Below are 21,998 nucleotides of genomic sequence, written 5' to 3' on the forward strand. Positions count from 1 at the left end.
AGTTTGGACTTTTAAGTGCTTTCCACCTGTGATCTGCAAACTCGCTCCTGCTGAGGAACATGGACAGTGTCCCGAGCACACCTGAATGTGCAGTCCTCATGTGGCACCACTCCAAAGTACATCAATGGAAGAGTTGCCAGGTCAGGACTAGTGTTAGTAAGTACAGCAAAAATCCATTCTGTCAATGTTCTCCTTGCACTGCAACACCTCATTTTGTTTTCAAAACTTTTGCCTATTAGGGCCTGTCTACATTATAATGTTTTCCAAAAATGGCTGATATTGCACTGACGATTCAGTACAAATGTCAGGTTCTATGAAATGCTTTTAATACTTTGAACACAAGTGAAAAAGAGAGGCTTCTAAATTTTCAGTTATTTACATTATGCTTTCTGGAACTTTTAGTATTTAGTATAAACTCACTGAATGTACTTATTTCAAAAATCCTTTTGCTCCCTTGGCAATAGCTTGCCGCTTCCCCTTCCATTTCAGCTGCACTTACAATTTTCTGCTCCAATTCTGATACTTCTGCATGTACTCTCCTGCTGCCAGAAACAGAATTGAATCCTACCAGCTGACTGTAAGGGGTTAGCAACAATACCTTTTAGCATTGGAAGTATTTTTTTAGTAAAGTCTATTAGTAATGTCTTTGTTGGGTTTAAGTTGGTTTGTTAACTGAGAAACTACAACCCATGTTTTTAAAAGAACATACACTGAAACAAAGTGGGGTTTAATACCCTGTTAATAAGGAATTTTCATGCTATGAACACAAATCTAGAAGCTGCTGATATTTTTAGAACAGATCCAGGTTAATTTAACAATTCCTTAACAAATGCAATGGTTTGGAGGTCAGGGAGGTCTGAAAGATGCAGTGTCCTTAGATATCCCCAGGTTCTTTCCTTTAAGGAGATTAAAAAAAAAAAAAAAAAAGGAGGAAAACTGAGCAACTGGGATAACTGATACTCGATAAAGTATATTCTTAGATGTTGCAAAGACTTATGCATGATAATCATCTAAATAGAACCCATGTGCATTAGCATCTGTGTTATTTTCCCCTACTATCTCATTAACATCACAAAATGCAGACCAACAGGATTTTGATAGCCAGCCAGCTCATGCATGTTGCAATTATGCTTCCTCTCATATAATTCCCATACTTTCCTCACATAGCTGAGCAAACTAACACAGTATCTGTGGTTTAAATCATTAACATCTATAAGCAGTATCTATATTATCACACTTTTCAAGCAGTGAGGTATTTATTGCATGACTAAGTTAGCAAATGCACATTTGAAAAGAAAATAGCTTCTAATCTAAGTATTCATTTGCTGATGAATTAAAATCACCAAGTTATTCAGCACAATTCAAAATGGAAAAGCTGACATATCATTTATTGCAAAGGCCACAGCTATAATGGGAACGTCATTGTTTCCCTTTCTGCTGGTCTCACACATTCTTTTTAATCTTGATTATTTGTCACCCAGTTAGGGACTTCTTATGGTAATGAAATCCTTTGTCAGTGATGTAACCAGAGCCTTTTGCTGCATTTTTCCTTCCTACATAAGTTACAATTGCAGTTATAAACACTGTGGAGGTTTTTTCTGAATCACACAATTGCAGATTGTTTGAAGGAAACGCACATTCCTGGCTGTTGCTAGGTGGCAAATGCTCTTAAAGATTTTGCAGGCTAGAGATTTCTTCAAACCTTTAATCCTCCATATTTATTTTATAACCCATAGGAACTGTTAAAAAAACAACAAAATGCCACTGAGTGCTAGGATGATTGTACATTTGAAAGCAATAAGAGATTTGGCATCAAAAGCTTATTCCCAATCCTAGCTAGAGGTCAGTTTAAGAATTTAATGAGGGTTGATTATCCTGTATCTGCATATTGCAAGGCTGCTCATGCCTTCTTCTGAAACTGGTGTTAGCTCCTGTTTAGAGCAAGGTCCTTGATCTAATGGATAAGCCTCAGTCACAGTCCTTTGAAAAAATATCTACATGCAAAAGAAGGCAAAACTTTTGCTTAACATCTGGGAACTGATCATCTGGGGGATTTTGCCTGAGATGTTACAGCAGCACTGAGTTTCAAAGAGTATAGCAATGCATTGATAAATGTATATAGTACTTGTCTGAAAAGAATCCTTCACTCTACTGCTCCTAGGGTATGATTTTACAAAACTGCACATTCATTCCTACTTACAGGTCAAGTTGAATCAGTATTTTCAGATGTCCTTTTGAAATAAGGCCAAATTCACAGCTGAAGCTAAACTGACGAGACTTTCCACCTCCAAAAGCTGTCACACCAATGTCAGTGTTAGACTCAAGTCTATATATCAGTAATACATATTAAAGGACAACACAAGGAAGCTCGAAATACAGGATATTCATATTCAATATAATCAGCATTCAGCATATTCATATTCAACCAAAAGCATGGGTTGTACAATGGAAATCTTGGGAAACTCTAGCAGTATCTATTATATATTATCCACTACATCTTTTCTTGCCAATAAAGTCTCATATTATCATTAAAAAAGCAAATTTTTACAGGATTCAAAATTGTTCCCTTGCTCTTCCCTACCTCAGCCACACATTTTTTACAGCTGCAGGTAGGTTTGGTAGGAAACATCAGTGAAAAAGTGGGATATTACCTTCAGATCCTGACTTTAATGTTCTTTAATCAGTTGATTAAAGCTTCTGTGCTCTTTGTGTTCAGCATGATACAGGAAACATAGACACGTTTTGTGTCTAGATGTGTTCTCAAAAACTGCTACTTATTACAGAAGTCTCTTGATAGTGCTGGGATAAAACCCTGTGTCCTTAGGCTTCCTGGAGAACTAGCACAGGTAATTGTATTCTTTTGAGCTCTGTAAAAGAGGCAGTGAAGCCATGGTGGGCTATCAGCCTCTGACCATCCAAAGACGGTTCCTCATTTTCCTCAGACAAAGGGGACAGAAGCTTTTTGGAGGTGTACCACATTTAGCAGCATGGCCAAATAACCGTTACTTGCTGAAGATTTTGACAGCTACCACCTTATAAATGCAAAGGGAAAGAGAGCTTAAAATCACCTTCTGGCTGTATGGGCACAGATATTATATATATATATTGAATATATATATTATTATTATTATATCATTACTCTGGGTAACCTTCAGATAAAAACAGATACAAGCTTGTAGTCCTTTGGATACATCTATCCATTATTTTTATATCCTCTCTTCTTCATAGTTTTTGTAATAACTTTTGCAATCCCACTGTGAAACTAGTAAATTCACAAAATGACAAATATAGTCACTGTAGAGTCACATAAAATGTTGTCTATGTAAAAAAAAAAAAAAGAAAAAAAGTAGTCTTTTTACTATGGGGCATGAAGCAAACATAAAAGATTGATTGTTTTTATAAAGAAGTAATGCACTTTGGAGTTAATAACCACTAATAATCAAGATTAGACATTTCATGCAATGCTTGTCTCCCATCTTTTGACATTTCTCAAAAGCCTAAATTTTTTAGCAGTCTTAAAAATTACGGATTTCACAAGCTGCTTGCAAAACATCCCCACTGAAAAAAAAAAAGAAATATGACTTTGTCAAATTTTAGAGGAAACTAGAGGCAATCGAGGGAAAAGCTTAATCTTAAAGTGGATTTCTAAATTTCATCTGGAAGGATGATTGATGTGCTTTCCCCTCCCACACTGCTATAACTTTAATCTCACCTAGAGGAAAGAGAAAGGGAGCAATCTGACACTTAGCCCACTCAGCTCTGTTTTCCAGACTGCAGCTGGGAGATAAGGAAGCAATGGAGGCCCTGCTTCTTCTCACCCCTGGATATTTGGGATGCTCTCTGTGGGAGGATAGAGACCAATTACGCTTTGGAGTTCATCCTCCAAGTGTTAATAATTTAGCTAATTCCTATATCTTATTCATTATAAGTATGTGTTGAAAAGCACTCATTATCAAAATTGACTAAAAATCCCTCTGATCTCATCAGCTGGCCTTTGCTAGTATTTCCCTGTTCTCCATGCAGTTTGTGCTTCCTAGACCAACTGCTCCTTGTGGACAGAAACTGCTAAGCTCCTCTTCACAGCTCACGAGTCCAAACCCGTCTTCGCTGGTTAAATGGCATCTGCTTTGCTGCATGTGCCTCAACAGCACATATGGAACAACTATAACCTGCTTCCTAAGGAAGGTTTCTCCATGTGGAAAAGGATTCTGTGTTCACTGCTGAACCTTATGCTGGTCAAAATGGCCAGATTAGCAAAAGCATAATTTAAACCGTTTAAGAGTTACCGATCTCGTTTTGCTTTACACAGCCCAGGGAATACACACATCTTAGCTAAGGTGCCAGCTGCTCCATCAAACTGAGGCTGACTGACAGCTTCTGCAAACAAGCCATGGCACAGGGAGCATAAGATATGCTTAGTACACTCATTAGTACATTTCATATAATTCTCATCAAAGCTAAGAGGTCAGCATCTACGGTGAGAGGCTTAACGATACATAAAGGCTCAAAACAGCCATCCCTGACAGAATGTCACAGTGTGGGGAACAGCACTTTTGTCTGAGAACTTTGGCACAGCACTGTGCTAGGTAGTAATGCTGTCTCCCACAAAAGCTACTTCAGATAGGAGCAATTTTTTTTTAATTTTTTTTCACTTTATTAAAGTGAAGAGCTGGATGAGGGAAAGCTGGCTTACGTTCTGTGTAGGAACTTGTCACCAGTCATAGGACCTAAGCTCATGGGAGATCATGGACAGAGAAGCAAGTGTCATGTCCTTGAGTGAAGTCTGGAAACAACACAAGGACCAAATTGACATGTTCATAATGCTGTGAGGACATGAATCATTTCCTTCCCCTTGACCACTGACTAAGTTATGAAGTTAGAAATATAGTCCATTAGGCATTACTCTTGTCCTCCACACTTCAAATGCTTTGCAGGTTCAAAAGCAGAGTTGAACAGCAGTAACTCAAGTGATAACTCAAGTGGAAACATAAGCCTGCCATGGCCAGTGGGTGGTCCTCACACCCTGCGGCCACCAGGGATGTTCTTTGTGGGGCGATGGGCTTCTGCTTTTGTGGGCTGATGAGGATCGTGTGCTACATGTTCTACTGCTGAGCATTGCACAGTGTTCTCCCTCAGAGGTATGTGTTGGCATGCCAAAGGTGTGGTTGCAATCTATCATACTGGCTCATTCAAATTGTCTTAACATAATTAAAATGCACAATTAAGCTCCAGGCTATGATGTTTGACGAACTCCTCAAGGTGTCTTTAAAGATATTAGTCTGCAGCATGGTAGTGTGGTGTTATATTAAAAACATTACAACATGCTGTCTGTTTGCCTAGCACAGGATTCCAGAAGTAGAGCAGTAGTTTCCATGCTTAAAACTGAAAGCACCTGAGGAGGATAATTGGGAGAGCTAGACAGTGTTGTCACTAGCACCACCCACTACTGCTGCTTCTCAAGTGAAAAAAAAATGCAAGCAGTAAAACAAAGTGGTAGATTGGGAACAGGACTTCTGTCTGCAGAAAGGCATTGCAAAGTTCACACAATTTGTCCACTAAGTGTAAGAAATTATCTTTAAACTATTTTTGCCACTTTTAAACTCAATGTTTCCTTTTTTAAAAAAATAGGCTACAATCTTCAAAGTTAATCATTAACCTCTGTTACTAACACTGCTTCGAATGAGAAAATGTCATTCCTGGAATGTCTGATCTGTTATTGTGTTGAAACCAACAGGCAGCTGTCTTTGAAATTAAGGGACACAAATTGTCAGATTATAAACTGCGTGTGCATCCAAGTGTTCATGTCCTTCCTGTGCATTTCTGATGTGAATCATAGATTTGTATCTGTATATGCTGATGACAGTTAATTTGCATTAAAGCAACATTCATAAAATAGTCAATAAGTGGGAATAACAGGGGGAAGAGGAAAAAGGAATGCACTCCTGTCTAGTTATTACTGAACTTTGGTGGATGTTTCTGCTCATGATCCAGAACTCTCCTGCAGCAGTAGAATCTTGGGGAGGCTGCAACCATATCTGCCCTCAGTACTCTATCAAAATGTAAAAGAAAGCAGTTGTTGCCAGAGCTTAGAATATGGCTACTGAGAAGTAAAAATAAAAACATATTATCTGAAAAAGAACAAAAGGTGTTGTAAGAAAATTAAAAGTTTAGGAGAAAAACAAAACAAGAAATCTCAAGTGTGCTCTACACTACTTTGATCAAGCATGACTAGCATTTATTTCAAGTCCACACCATCATTCAGATGTTTTTGTACCATGGCAGGTTTAAGCCTTCAGTTCTCTCCTGAAACACTTGATGTTATATAAGATGTCATTTTAGAAAATATGAGACCGTGTTGGAAACCAATTTCCTGAAGAGCTAGGAATAGGGTCATATCGTTATCTAGTGTTATGCTTGCAGCTCTGGCAATTTTCTTTTTTAATAAATATGGATAAGTCCGTAGGACTCTAAAGGACAACAAATATTGTCCTTTATCTTGTGTCTGTATTTCAAGATTGTGGAAAAGATGCTATGTACAAAAAGGGTCAGAAATCTTTTCGAAGACATAAAATGATACCAAGTCCCTGATCGAAAACATAAAAAGAGCCAAACACACGATCACAGGGTTGTGTTGTGCGAGAGCTGAGGAGTCACACACACACAAATCACCAGCTCTGACTAGGAAACGAAGTAGTTGCGTGGAAGTGATTTACTGTCGGACCCTCCGCAGGGCTCGCTGGCTCCCGCACAGCACCGCGCTGAGCCACGGCTGGAGCTGCTTCGCATCTCGGTGGTTTGGATCGCAGCCAGAAGAGCTCTGCTCCCTGCCCACAGTCTTGGCCAGACAAACCTGTAGAAGAATCAGCCGTACCAAACACAAGTCAAAAGGGACCTGTAAGCATCCAGGCACGGATACTTTCAAGTACAGGTTACTAAATAAAGTAGAGAAGTGAATTTAGCCCATAACAAACCCCACAACACAAATCAAACCACTTTTATTTCTTTGAATTACTTTTGCCTTCTTTTTGCTAGATCAATCACAGATGTTTTTGCTTTAGCACCAGGGCTGGGCAAACCCGGATAAGCACGATAGCTGTACTCTAAGAGCGGCCAGGTATGGAATACAAATCACCCAAAGACAGAAAAAAAGCCTTTTTTTCGCCTTCGCCGAGAGGTTTCTAAGAGAGAAGATGATGGCGTTTAGTTTGAGACACCTCATCAGCCCCCTGGATGCTAAAAGTAGGCGAATCGTGACTGCAGCCCTTCCCCAGGAGAGAGCGGCTCCCTGGCCCCCACACCGGCGCCTCACACCTCCCTACCGAGCCCCTCAGCCTCCCCGGGCCGGCCGGTGCCGCTGCAGCCCAACGCCGGCCACGGCCCGGACTGCCGCTCCGTGGGGCCACCCGAGCCCCTCAGCCCCGCTCCAGCTTCCCCCCTTCGGGCAGGGACCCTCTGCCTTCCCCCGCCCCAACCGAGACCGGAGGGGAAACTCCGGGTGGGAGCGGTAGTGGCGGGACCATTCCCAGTTCCCTTCCCCCGCCGGCTGCGAAGTGGGGCGGGGGGCGGCGGGAAAGGAGCGGCGGGGAAGGGTAGGCGGCAACCCCCGGCGCTGGCAGCGCGGCGGGGCGGGAGGCGATCGGGCGGGAGCTGCCGCTTTAAATCCGTCCCATCCCGAGGGGCGGGGAAGGGGCCGCTGAGGGAGAAGGAGGGGGGGGAACTCGGCGCGCGCGCGCGGCATCGCCCGGCGCGGCAGCGGAGCCCCGGCGGGCGCGGGGCGGGGGCGGCGGCCCGGGGGCGGAGCGGCGTGAGGGGAGCGGCGGGCACGGGCTGCCCGTGCGGGAGCGCGGCGGCGGCGGCGCGGCTGGAGGGGGTCCCGGCCCGGCCCGGCCCGGCTCCCCCGCTATGGCCACGTCCCCGTGCAGCAGCAGCGGCGTCTCCTCGTCGTCCTCGTCCGGGCTGGGCGCTGACGCGGGGCTGGAGATCCGCACGCGCTCCGTGGAGCAGACGCTGGTGCCGCTGGTGTCGCAGGTAGGAAAACCGCCGCGGGAGAACGATTTCCCACCCCTTTCCCCCCGCAGCCTTTGGGAGGCTCTGCTCGGCCGCCGCCGAAGTTTGCGCGCCCGGGTCGCGGCGCTCCGTAGCCCGCTCTGTCCGGCCGCGCCGGTGCTCTGAGCCGCGCCCCCTCCCGCCCGTGCCGCGGTCCCGCCGGCGGCTGCCGGAGCCGTGTGGGGGATGCTGCTCGCGCGTCCGTCCCCGAGGAAGACTCCGAAGTTCCCCGCAAGGTCGCGGGGGAGCGTTGCGTAACGCCGGGCACTGCGGTGCCGCCGGCGCTCCGAGCCCCGGACGGAGGCACTGCCCCGCCACCCCAGCGCTCCCGGCCGCCCGCGTGGGAGCGCGCTCCTTCCCTCCCGGCTCGGCGCCGGAGAGCGCTCCTCTTCCAGGGGCTTTGGCGGAGCTTTGTGTTTTCGCGGTCTGGCCTGAGCGGTGCATTGATTGGAGCTCCTGCTGCACCCCGGGGTAGTGCTCGGTTTTTAAGAGGCTCAATAATAGGCAAACTGTCTTGGTGACCTTTTAGCGCGTCCCGCACTGTGCTAAATAACTTTAAAACCCACCCAAATCGGACTTTTCATTGCTCTGCCAAGTAGTTACATGCCAGTCACTTTGGCGTTGGTGTTTTTTGTTATTGTTGCTGTTGGGGTTTTTTTTTTTCAGACATCTAGTTACAAAATTGGCACTTGACAGACTCATTAGAATTTTGTTTATTGAAAAATAATGTCTGAAAACATCACAGTGTTTGCTGTGTAGGATTTTCGTGCTTTGAGCACTGATCGATAAAGTTAGCAAGTCAAAACCTATCTGTACAAAATCCTTAAACAAGATGTAACAGCTATACAAAAATAACTAGTCCTGGTGTGGTCAAATTGTGTTTATATCCTCATAATCTACCTTGAAACAAGCTGTGGTAAGCCTGGTTTTGCATTTCTGTGTCTGGGCTGCAGGGAGGGTTTCTGATGGGTAATTGTGTTTCTGTGCCCATCATGGTAATGTGTGGGTTTTTTTCTGTTTGGAGACGTCACAGTCAGTACAGCAAAGCCTTTCAAAGGGATTGAACCACTTTTTCCTAGGCAAAGTAAAGTTAAATGAATTTTCTAGTCCTGAAAGAACCGAGATAAAATAGGGAGACCTCTTTTAGGAAGCTTAAGAACAGTCAGAAACACATCCAGTTGCAAAAGCTGAATTTAGTTGCATATGTTAAATTTGTGCTTTTAACAGACTTATGCGAAGATGTTCTTATTTCTCCGGAGTACTGTTTAACAACAGTGATCTTATTGCCTTTGCAACGAAAGAGAAGTGTGTCATGTATGATTTTTCATTGTCCCCAAAGCCTGTGACAACATCTTCCAGAAGGGCTAAGCGGCTTTCACTTCCCTGTATGCCGGGTGTGCGAGCGTTTGGGAACGCTCAGAGCTCGCTGTTTTCCTGCCGAGGCGCTCCGGACTCGAGACAAGTGTGTTCCTTGAAGCACGGGCGCGGAGCTCTGTTCACATTCAGGCTGAAGTTGCTGATGGTGTCAGCACTAGCTCCCTACACCTGCCTGGTAAAATGCCCCACTTACTGTAGTGGCTTATCAGTTCTGCCTGTGCCTTTCCATCTGGATTGCTCAGTTGCGATCTCACTTGGTTGGCTTTGTTCGGAAATTTATGCAAATGGTGTTTATAGAGTACTTCTTAGTCTCAGAATTTGCTTGTAGTTTCTGCATAAGCTGTGCATGCAGTAACCCCCAGGACTTTGTTTTTCTGCTTGTACAGAATGCACTTGCAAAGGGCTTTGTTCCTACTGTGAAGTTAACTTCCCAGTTTACCCTTTTGTGAAAATCTGAGAAGCGCTATGTGATATTGTATACTACTGAAAAAATAGTCAGAATGTTCCTGCTGCTTTTCACTACTTATTTTAAGCAAAGAGGAAACAAAAGGTGCCTTGTCTGCCAAACTCACTTTCAATCTCTCATGTAGGGCTAAATATTTTCTTTAAGGAAAAAAAAAAAAAACTGCATTGATTCTTATTTAAATTCATGTACTGTATTGTACATAGTTGTAATATTGTAAACATGTGTTTGCCTCCTTGTTTTTCCTCAGCAATTGTGAGTGTTGGGTTTGTTTGATTTTTTTTTTTTTTTAATTGCATTTTGCAGCTTGGGTTTTTTCCTTATAGACTATGTTATAACGGAGTACATTTGCTATCTGCAGTGGTACAAAATTCCTATAAATTACCCTTAGAGTTATTACTGCATGTACTTATGAAACCAATTAAAAATGCTTTTAAAACTTAGAGTATTTACAGAGTTAAATGAGATCTGTTCAGACCTTGATGTGGCCCATTTTTAAGAGTGCCACACATGATAAAGATGACAAATTTAAGCCACAGTATTAAGCATTTTTGCTAACACTTCTTTTTCACTGTCTACATAGCTGAACAGTGAAAAGAATCATTGTGCAGTATTTTGCAAAGCATGTGGCATGCAGTTCAGAGCACATGGCTTCTGGGGTGAAGCACCACGATTTTCTTTAAAATAAGCAATTTTTTCTTCACTGGGATAGGTGTCTTTAGTTCAGTTTTCCATGCATAAATACTATGGCATCCTTTAAAAGTCTAGACATCCTCCTTCACTGCTGCTACCCATTTCCAGTCTAATTATTTTGGGGTTCATTCTTTTAATGGGAAGTTTTTGGCAACACACGTCAGGAAGGGTGTTTGAAGTGGTCAGTGCTGACTCATTTAATAAGAAGTCGTTTAAGCAGTTGAGGAAAAGCAAAGACAGGGAAAAAGCACTTTTCAGGATGTGGCTCCACCAGTGGCTTCCGCAGCTGCCATTCTGTACCTGTTTGCTGGTGTAGGAGCAGTCAGGTACCTTCACAGCTGTAGGAGTTTGTCTGTCTAGATCTGCTCTAGGGAAACACTCTGAGAAACAGCAGAATGGGTATTAGTCAAACTTCACAGTCAGGTACTTGGGAAAGAGATGGAAAATTTGAGGTCTGTCTGCCTGGAGGAGAGAAGACTCAGGAGAGACTTATTGCAGCCTTCTAATACCTAAGGAGGACCTCTGCAAGAAAGCTGGAGAGGGAGTTTCTTATCAAGGTGTGTGGTGATAGAGCAAGGGCAAATGGCTTTAAGCTGAAAATAAATATGTTTGGATTGGATGTTAAGAAGAAATTCTTATGTCTGAGGGTGGGTGAGACACTGCAGTGGGTTGGTTGCCCAGAGATGCTGTGGGTGCCTCATCCCTAGAAATATTCAAGACCAGATTGGATGGGTCTCTGGGCGACCTGATCTAGTGGAAGGTATCCCAGCCCTTGACAGAGCAGGAGTGGGACTAGATGACCTTTCCCCTGCATCCCAACTCATCCTGTACTTCTATATTTCCAAAAGAGCAAAGTCACTTTTCACAGTGGAAGGTGACCTATCCTCCAGCATCTGGAGCGCAGACCAATGTTACTACAGCTGCTCAACTTCCAGAAAGCCCATTTTGTCATAGGCACTTTGGAGAATGACTGTGTGCACATATGTTACTGAGCATGTTTTTCTAATTTTCTTGGTATAGGAGATCCTGCCAGAGGTTTTGGAATTGACTTGACCTATATAGTAAAAACCATAAGCTTCTAAGTTTTTCCTTATTTTAGCTACAAAAAGCCCATGATACCAATGCTTCTGAATGCTGTTGTTGTCAGTCTTAGATTCTACGTGAGTTAACAGTGAATGAAACAAACCTGTTCTTTACTGTCCTGTTGTTTCCTTGCTTTCTCTGAAGCTAGCTAAAATAATTCGCATTTCAGTAAATGTTATATAAAGTTATGTAATTTTCTGCCAGTGTTCTGTTTTTCCAGAAGTTTCTGGAGTTGTATATTAAACCCCAAAGAACACACAGCTGAAGTTTTCCCAATAATCTGAGAAGCTCACTGATGCAGTTTTCAGACTGAAGGTATGACTTTAGAATAGTCATTGTGCATCAAGCTAGAGGTCTGTATATAATCTGTAAACTTCTCTCTGGCTTGTTTTTTTTGGTTAATTATGATCTGAATGCTGAATGTTGGGGTGAGCATAGACTGGCATGTTCAACAGGCATGTCACCTTCCCTACAGCAAGTTGGGGAGTGTCTGACACTGTGGATGGCAGGGCAGCTTGACAGAGGCATGGGCTGGAAAATTTATATGACAGGAAGTTTGTGAAGTCCAAGTCATACAGCTGAGTCAGGGTAACACCATGCAGCAGTACAGGCTGGGATCAACTGTCCTCAGGAAAACTGCATGGGAATCCTGGAGGACAAGTTGAATGGGGGTCAGCAGTGATGGCCAGCTGCACCTGGGTTTGATGGCATGAACATGGCAAACAGACTGCAGAAGTGATTCTTTTTTTGTTTGGCACTTGTGAGGCAGCATGGGGTACAGTGCCATGCTGAGTTCTGTGCTCCAGGGAAAACACTGACATAGTGAAGTGTGTGACATAGGCGGGGTGCTTGAAGGAAGTGGGCTTGTTCCACCTCGAAAAGAGAGGTGTAGTGATCTGTTAGATTTCTTATAGAAAGCTAGGATGGTACTTTCCTCTCTGTATCACTTGAATCTACGGTGGGTTTTTTTGGATTTTTTTGTGTCTTGACAAGGGCAGAGTTTACTGCAGTCTACAGCTATCCACCTAATGGCAGGTATGGAGAAGATAGAGACGGACAGATCCCAGACGTGTAGTGACAGAAATTGGAACATTGGAAACTAATGAAATATAAGAGAAGGCTTTTATCAGTGTAAGGGAGGCCAAACACTGGATGGGGTGTGCAGAGCTCCTACAGAGTCTGCAATTTTGGAGATGTTCAGAATGGAGTGTGCTGTTTATAATGCTATAAACAGCACACTCCAACTGGACATGGTTTGAGCAAGGAACTAGAGTAGATGATACTGGAAACTGCTTTCATCATAAGCAAGTCAGATATTCTTCATGGATGTCTGTTTCATAATCAAAAGATCATGCTTCTGAGGATAATGGTCAGCTCAGACCTAGCTTTCATAAGGAAAGCTAGGAATGTACTTTCCTGTATCATTTTGATCTGCAGTGTTTTTTTTGTTCTGACATTTTGTTCCCTGGTCAGTGTTGCCAGATGTTACTGCAATTCTGTAGTGAGATCTTATCTTTACTGTCCCAAATAAATTGGGATCACCAACAAATCTTCATCATTTTGTTAATTGCTTATCTCACCTCTCTCTTTACGATTATATATAATAATCCATGTTGCAGTAAAGGTTTCTGAGTAACTCTATTAAAGTAAGTAATCATTCACTTTCTGATATCCTTCATCTTCCTTCTCATCGTTCTCTCTTGATGAGTTCAAAATTCATACAAAAGATCTGCTTCTGTTTCTCTCAGAGACTTGTCTGATGTCTTTTGAAAACTGTGGTGTCAATTTTGTTTCCTGATTTTTTTTCAGTGGAGTGCCTTCTTACCCATGTAATTGGTGATGTCTACAGAGAAATCTAGTTGTTTTGTGAGGCAATAATTTCTTTAAAAACAGCTTTGTTAAATAAATATGACATACTGGCAAAGATTTAGGTGTCCACTACTTCTTTTTAACTTTTTGTATTGATTTGACATGTACAAGTGTCAGGGCAACATTCGTACCTCAACTGTTGACCTGGATTTAAGCAGGAGATTGCATGAGTAAGTTGATGCAATCAATTGTATCTTTGAGCCCCTTGAAATCTTAGTGAATTACATCTAATGTTGGCAAGTTGTTCCAGTTCATTTTATCTAACATTTTCATATCATATTCTGCATATCACTTTTATTCCACACAGATTCTCTGGGTGCCTCACAGAGGTACATTCTGGAGTAGGGATTGCTTCACTTTCTTTTGCAGTTGAGCACAACTATGAGTAGCTGTGCTGCTCTCTTCTTATTTTCTGTCAAAAGAATACAGCAAAACTGTGGTAAGGAAGTAACAGAGGTTACAACTCCTGAAGGAATGGACTAAAATAGCAGGTACATTGCTGTATCTTTAGTGGAACTGATGTTATTCTCCATGGAACTGAAAAAGCATCCACTGTCCAAGAGGGAGATTTAAGAGAAGTGTAAAACTGCAGACATAGAGTTCAGTGTGCTACTGTCAGTGCTACTGACACTGGCCTTTGGAATTTGTCTGTAGGCTAGCAGTGGTTTTGGGGAAGCTGTTTTGTGGATTTGCTGGCTTGGAAGTCCTCAGATGGCTTCTTCAAATACATCAATAACCAAAGAAAAACTAAGGGGGATGTGAACCCATTGTTAAATGGAGGGAGGACCCTGGTAAGGGAGGATGCAGAGAAGGTGGAATTACTGAATACCTTCTTTGCATCAGTCTTCACTGGCAACACCAGCCCTCAGGAATCTCTGACTCAGGAGACCAGAGTAAAGGAATCTAAGACTTGTGCCTCATCAAGGAAGATTGGGTTAGAGAACATACAGGCAAGCTTGACATTCACAAGTCAATGGGCTGTGAGGGGAGGTACCCATGAGTGCTGAGGGAGCTGTCAGACACCACAGCGAGGGTGCTCATGGTGTCTTTGAAAGCTCTGGGTGATTGGGAGAGGTGCCTGAGGACTGAAGAAATCAAGTGTCACCCTGGCCTGCAAACAGGGTAAGAAAGGGGAGCCAGGGGACAGCTGGCCAGTCATCCTCCCCTTAATCCTTGGAAAGGTGATGGAGCACCTCATTCTGGAAGCAGTCTCCATCCACATGGATGACAAAAAGGGATTCAAGGGTAGTCAGCATGGATTCACTAAAAGTAAATCATGCTTGACCAACATTATTGACTTCTATGATGGAACAACTTCCTGAATGGATGAGGGGAGAGCAGCAGGTCTTTTTTATCTCTGCTTCAGCAAGACTTGGAACACCGTTTCTTGCAACATACTCATAGGCCAACTCAAGAATTGTGGACAGTGAGGTGGTCTGAGAACTGACAGAATGGCAGATCCCACTGGGTTTGTAATCAGTGGCACAGGGTCTAGTGGGAGGCCTGTCACAAGTGGTGTCCCTCAAGTTCAATACTGAGCCCAGTATTGTTTAAATAGTTCATCAGTGACTTGGCTGAAGGGGCAGGTGCCTCCTCAACAAGTTCACTGATGAGACAAAGCTGGGAGGAGTGGCTGATGCACCAGAGGGCTGTGCAGCCCTTCACAGGGACCTTGACAGGTTGGAGAGATTGGAAGAGAGGAATCTTTTGAAATTCAGATTTTTTTTCTAACAGCTTTAAAGCAGACAGTCCTATATTAAAAGCACGTTAGGCTTCTAATTTATTTACCCCTAGTTCTTTATTCTTGGAATTCTACAAAAATGGGAGGGGAAACCCCACAATATTGTCCCTTTTTTTCCTCTGCCTCATGCATCAGTCTTGTATATAAGGTAATGTTTGAATGTCTGTAGCCATAGTATTGTATTGCAGTACAGACTCATTACGTATCTGCTTTTGAACTTGTTAATCAAATGCATTCTCTTTCTCAATTAGAGTCTAGGTAGAAGTGTCTCATTCACTCTCTGGGCAATATTTGTAATCTTAAGGAATATGTGCAGTCTCATTTGCTTCCTGAACTTCAGCCTTCAGTCGAAACTCAGATTCACTTTGACTCATTTGCATTTCCCATGCAGCAGATGCACTGACAGATTTGTTCCAGTGAATCCCTTGGCTGCCTTGTTTCACTGGGCATTTTTTTGGTACCTCTAGGTCTTTCTCTTTCGTATGTCTAAGGTGCTGAAGGGTTCTTCCATTGTTGGCTGGTGCCAGAGCTTGTGCATTGCCCCTTATGGCTCTTTCTGGAGGATGAGAAAATTCTTTTTTGGAAAAAGTAGGATGATCCATATTTGTCTTTAGCTCATTGCATTTGAAGGATAAAAAAGATCTGCATACTCTCCTTTTAAACTGCTTCTTGGGACCATGTCTTTGTTTTTCCATACATTAAAAATCTTGGTAACTTGAAAGCTTTAAGAAGCTGTTTTGCCTCTTTTCCAGAATCTTCTGTCTTATGAATTAATTTGGTACTTACTTTAGGCTTGAAACTTGGCACTAGTGTTGAGTAATAAAACTACGAATTGTGGTGTAAAAGCTTGAGCTGTAACTTGTATGGAGGGAGGCAAACCTCGTGCTGAAGTCAGAAGAGTTTCCCCTCTGTACAGCAGAGAAACTGCCGTGGATCTCACGCTGTGACTGCTGTGGGCCCTGAAGCACGCGGTGCTGCCTGGGTGCAGAGCTGCACCTCCCTGGTTCCAGTCGGTCACCAACTCCGAGACTCCTCTCCCTGCGCTTCCACAGGTGCTGCGTGTTAAGTTGTGAGCTTCTGCTTTCTGTTAAGCATCCTGTGCTCCATGCAAATTCTTTTTCTGGCGCAAGCTCAGCTGTTACTCAGCCTACACTTGGTGCCCCGTGCCCCTAAAGGAGCCTGATTGTTTCACTTTGATTTATGCAGAAGAGTTAATCTTAGGAGATTGTCATCTGGATGTAGGAAAGGTGATTACTACTTGTATTTCTTGGCTGATGTGGCTGCAGGTTTCCTTTTAATGAGACTAGTTTTTGATTGACATCTTTTAGTCAATGAAGCTAGGTCATTGTGAAACATTGAAAGAGAAATAGATAATCATTTACAGTTGTGGTTTATAAGGTATGCTGGGGAGCCCAGGAATACCTCAGAATAACTTAGAGGTAAATTAAATTATTTTGTTGCATTAATAAATAATGATGTTACTATCACTAATTATATTCTGCTTTACAAGGAAAATTACATGGGAACATTTTATCACATGAGCAACAGCACTATGATGAAACAGCTGTGGTTTCAGCCTTTTTTTTCTGTGAACCCGTGGATAGTAAAACTGGCTTTGAGTTAAGCTTGGCTACTGCTTTGTAATGTTCAATACCTTAGTCCTTGTTGTGATAAATGAGTCAGACTAACATTTCAAGTGGCTTAAGGAAGATGCTTTTTACTGCCATAGCTGAAAATCAATTGCTCTTTTTCAATGGTATCGTATCCTTCATATTTTTGTGATCTGATTAATGACTTTTCTGCAGATTAAACAAATTTTTGTAGTTCTCCAGTAGAATGAGCATTAAATCAAAACTGCCTGCAGTTGATCCTGCACAAGAAGAATTAGAGCAGCTTTCTTGCTATTCAGCATTATTACCAGATGGTTTTAGACAGATTAGGTGGGGAAATCCCCAAAGGATGATTTATGAATTAATGATTGCAAACAACTCTGATTATAGTTTAGTAAAACTGTTGTGTGGTACTATGAGCTGTGGCTTTCTGCATGGATTTATTTTATGTTTCTTTATTCATTAGAAGAGTATAACCCTTGCTAGATAGAACCTTAAAGTCTATTTTTCACTTATTGAGCTATACTGCATTTCATTAACAGCCTTGTTTAAAGCTAATGGGGTAAGTGAGAAGTGAGACTCAAAAGCCAACTTAAAACTGTTAGTAGATATTAAATTGGATTATTTCTTAGTTATATGCCTGAAATGGTAAGATAACTCCTAAGCATAAATCAGAAAAGTATTTTATGAGCAAATCCCAAAGTCCTTTCTGATGTGCATAGAAAACTTTAAAAATGTTTCTTTTGTCTTACAGAAATATGGTTTTATTAAACAGAATGAATATAACCATTTAGAACCACACAAACCCTATTATCCAAATAAAAAAGCGAAGTTGTTCTGTAGTAGCATAATCTTTTCAGCATGGGGGTTAGGATAGTATTTTTGTTAGTTTGTTTATTCATGGGCATGAAGAATGTTTGCAAGCAGAAGGGTAATACAATGTTGCAAGCACTTAACATGTAGGAGTTAGACCAGTGCGTGGAGCATTCCCTTTTAATTACCAAAGATTCTGTATTGTATCTCTGTTTCATTTAAATATCCTTAAATTTTCCAAGTGAATGAGTTTTTATTGCCCTGGAGCTCTTCAATGAAGCGATTAAAAGAACAACATCATACAGGCACTTTAACATAAATAATAGTTCCTGGATTATATTAAGTTTTTGTTTTGCACTCCTGTAGGTGGATAGTAGTTGGATTTGCATAGCCTTTTCCACAGCATTACTTCTCATTTAATCCCTAGAGCAAGTCTGTGCTTTTCAAAATGGAATACCAGGTGTTGCTCTGAAGTGGGATGTCAAAGTGCTGCTCAGGAAGCCTTCTCTGAAAGAGGCTGCAGGAACTCTTCTGCTGGGAAGATGCAGTGTGAGGAGGATTGAATAGCTGGTATTCCTGGCAGGGAAGCCACCTGCTTATGAACTAACCAGGAACATTTTCTACATCTTCAGTAGCCAATCTGGTTTGAATAGAAAGAATTCTCAGTTGCAGGTGAAATAAATGTGTTGTCCCTGCTACATCCTTTATTAAAATGTCCGAGTTTTTAGTTCCACAACAGTGGTGATTTTTTTGAATAAGCAGCTTGGAGCTGGCTCAGGCATTGTTTGCACAAGCAGTACAAGGTTAGGTACATTAACAATAACAGGTCAGGGGGAAAAGCCAGAATTACTGTTTGCCAGTCTCTGGTTTTGAGGTTATCTGATTATGTTAGTAAATAGAGTTATTTCTGAGGCTTGCATCTCTCTGGTGCTGAAAACATGTCTGCATCTGTTTTGACCACATCTGAAAGTACACTTTAAACAATGAACTTCCCTCTGAGTTGGATTTTCTTAGGCTTAATCTTGCCCAGGCTTTCTAGGTGTGGAATGAAGAGCAGGAATTGCTTTGTTTATAAAATCTAGCTGTTTGGGTAAGAAGATACTGAAGGGCATCAGGAGGGGAGGAAAATGTACTGCCTGGTATGCCCTGAAACCTAATTATTTGGTCTCCTAGGTAGTACTCACCTTTTCTAGTGAGGTAGTTGTGCATTTCAAACTTCAAGACAGCAGTTGAGTTAGAAAGCCAGTTTTACTTCTGAACAGATTTTGCAACGGTGAATGCATATTTCATAATGTCCAGTGTGCTTTTTGATGCACATATTCAGTTATCAGAAGAAGTTAAGTTGGACCTTGTTTGAAAAACTGTCTTTGCCAACTCATGTCAGGTTGCTCAAAGGTACAAATTTTGGTGCCAGCTCAGTCTGTGAACATGCATGCATCTCTTAAAAAAGGGAAGAAATGTTGAATTTGAATTGTCTGAAAATTATGATATTTTTCATGGTCACTCATTGCTACAGAAATTTTGAAGACTCCTTTTTTAGGTGAATGGTGGGGCAGTCCTCTGACTTGTGCACCATGTGGGAATAACAGTAAACAAGGTACCTTTGATCATTGGTTAAGCCTCACTAAGGATTTTCCAGTGATTGGTCTCCTCTTCCATGTGTGGAAAAAAGAGGGTAGCAGCAATGCAGGTTGGTTGTTTTGTACTTTTCTGCTTCACCTCTGCAGATCAGTGGGGATCCCTGGTTTTAAGAAGTCTGTGAAAAGAGAACATTAAAAAGAAAGCATATTTCTCCTCTAAAAGTAGGGTACTTTAATAACATCATTAATTTAATCCTCTATATCAAGAATCCACAGGCTACAAAAATAGTGAGCTGTGTTCATTCCTTTTTCTTCCCCTCTGATCCTACTTTTCACAATTACAAAATAAAAATTGGAAATAATTTAATCCCGTGGTGGGGAAAAAAGTCCTGAAATTTTCAGGGTTCTTGTTGCTTTGAAAAAAAACCCCACAAAAAACAAAACAACCAAACAAAGAAAACCTACTACACAATCTCTAAACCCAAAATAACCCACACTGGAGGAAATAAATTGGTGTCATCAAATTTCTGCACTGCATTTAAACAAGTTCTTCTATATCACATTTTAGCTAATAATTTTCTCAATACTGTTTGGTTTGGAACTTGAAGTTTAAAAGTTCCTTGGTTTTCTAGGAATGCATTCAGCACAAAGAAAGGGTATTCACTGCTATAGTACAGTCTTGTTCTGAGTTGAATCCTTTCTTTTGATCTCTTAAGAATTCCAAGAATGTCTAACAAGTACATAGCAAGTGCACTAATAATCTGAGGTGCCTATTTGAATTTGAAGTTGTACTCTTTCCTGGTGAACTTTACAAAGAGTAGATTTTAAGTGTGGATGTGAAGCAGGTGAAGAGGACTGTTTTCACCTCTTGCAGATAATATTTCTATCTGGTGAAGGTATTGTGCTTGTGAGAAGTGTACAATTAGGTATTGTGGTGTTTTGAAATTTAATGTACAGTTTGCAGTTAGCTAGCTGGAAATCTGGTTACAAGTGCATTATAGCTCGTGTTGCATTTGCTTGTTTAACTCTCGTGATCTTTTCTAGGCAAGCATGTGGAGGACTGGAATATGAGATATTAGGTGAGGTACCCCAGTGATCTGAGCTGGTAAGGCTGTTCCTGTTGTGCTTGGCAGCTCCTACTTGTCGCTGCAGGTCATGGATTGTTCCTCCTTCCTTTTCAGAGGTGGCTTACCAGCTTCTTAGACACTGCATGTGGAAGATTGCCTGAGGCTGTGCTAAGCATGTTAGCATTTGCCCACAGATAAGTGAACCAGCCTACAGGTTGTTAAAGTTGTTTATTTAATTTGCTTCCCTGAAGGTTTTTATAAAAGATGTGTGTAAAACCAAGGAGAAGATACTTTTAAAAAGTCTCCAGGTTAAGGTACCATGCCACAAGTCTCAATGCCACAAGTATAAGTACTCAGCAGTCTTGGATATGCAGCACATTTGTGCCACTATTCTAGACACCAGTCCAGAGGGACTATGAGGAAAATTCATAAATGGGGGTAACTGGATTTCATCACTTCATGGAAGCTGTCTCAAAAGTGTTGACTCAGTATCCTGAATGTCTGTGTGACTTCTACAAAAAGGGTTGATTGTCCCTTTGCAAAATAACATGTAGAAGAAACTGTTCTGGTTTGGTAGTCCATAAAGCAGGGACAATTGTCAGAAATAATGTTTTCATCATTAAAAAAAAAAAAGTATGTGCATTAGGAGTTAGCAACCTTTGAAAACCTTCAAAACTGAGTTTCTGCAAAGTTTATTTGCTGAATTTTTCTACAAAATTAAATATGAATAGAAAGATATGAATTTTCTGATTCCAAAAATCCACACACTAGATGAACTAAAAAAAAATATTAGTGCTTGAAACTGTACAAACCGTTTAAGATTTCTATTAGTGCCTGGACAGGCACCTAATCTTAACAGATTTTTGTCTTCTAGGGCGGGTAAGCAGGTAGTCCTTGTTGACTTCCTGAGATCCCTGAGGCTCATCTCGTGATGAGGCATCTGTGTGGCAGTTCTGCTTGTAGCCTTTATGGACAGGATGTCAGATGGCAACTGCTGCTTCTCTCTCTCTGACGCATCTTTGTATTCCATAGCTGGTGTGGGTGTTGGAACAACGTGTGCTGCTCTCTGGCTGGATGAGTCTGAAGACCTGATCCTCCTCAAGCACTGTGCAAGACCTAATGAGAGACAGTACCTAAAATGTAATATTAGAAGATCCTCTCTGCCCCCAAACTCAAGATGAGCTAATGAAAGTACAAAATGAAAGTACAAGCAGCGTGGGAAAGGCCTTTCTGACCAAGATTTCTATGTGTTGTATTAAATGCAACTAAATTTACTTTACAGCACTCTTCTTGTAGGGGTTTGTAGCTTCTTTCCCAGTATGTAGTGCTATTACATTTTCTTAGCAAAGACTGTTCATTCCTGGAATTACTTTTTTTTTTTGAGAACCAAATTTTCTACCATTATAAAGTTAATGGAAGGTAGGAAGCAGAAAATACACAAAATGGAAGAGGAGCTTTTACTGTAAGGCAGCTAATCCTCATTGTATAGAGATAAAGTCTTGAATTTTTTCTAGCAGGAATGCTGATCAATATAGAATTAAAGAATCGATGGCCTGGGTTAGAAGAGACCTTAAATGTCATCTAGTTCCAATCTTCCTGTACATCTTCCAGTAGATAAGGTTGCTCAGGGCCCCATCCAGCTTGGCCTCAAACACT

General features: G+C 41.7%; 1 protein-coding gene across 1 annotated transcript in view; it reads left to right on the forward strand.

Moving 5' to 3' along the window:
- Positions 1-7,741: 7,741 nt before the first annotated feature.
- The window catches only part of CTNNAL1 (catenin alpha like 1), a 64,426-nt gene continuing 50,169 nt past the window's right edge, over positions 7,742-21,998 (forward strand). Inside the window, exon 1 of the mRNA XM_005482929.4 lies at positions 7,742-8,028. Within this exon, the coding sequence (XP_005482986.2) occupies positions 7,903-8,028 (126 nt within the window). The 5' untranslated portion in view covers positions 7,742-7,902. The remainder of the gene's footprint in view (positions 8,029-21,998) is intronic.

The sequence above is a fragment of the Zonotrichia albicollis genome, chromosome 1, assembly GCF_047830755.1.
Source record: "Zonotrichia albicollis isolate bZonAlb1 chromosome 1, bZonAlb1.hap1, whole genome shotgun sequence".
Taxonomy (NCBI): Eukaryota; Metazoa; Chordata; class Aves; order Passeriformes; family Passerellidae; genus Zonotrichia; species Zonotrichia albicollis.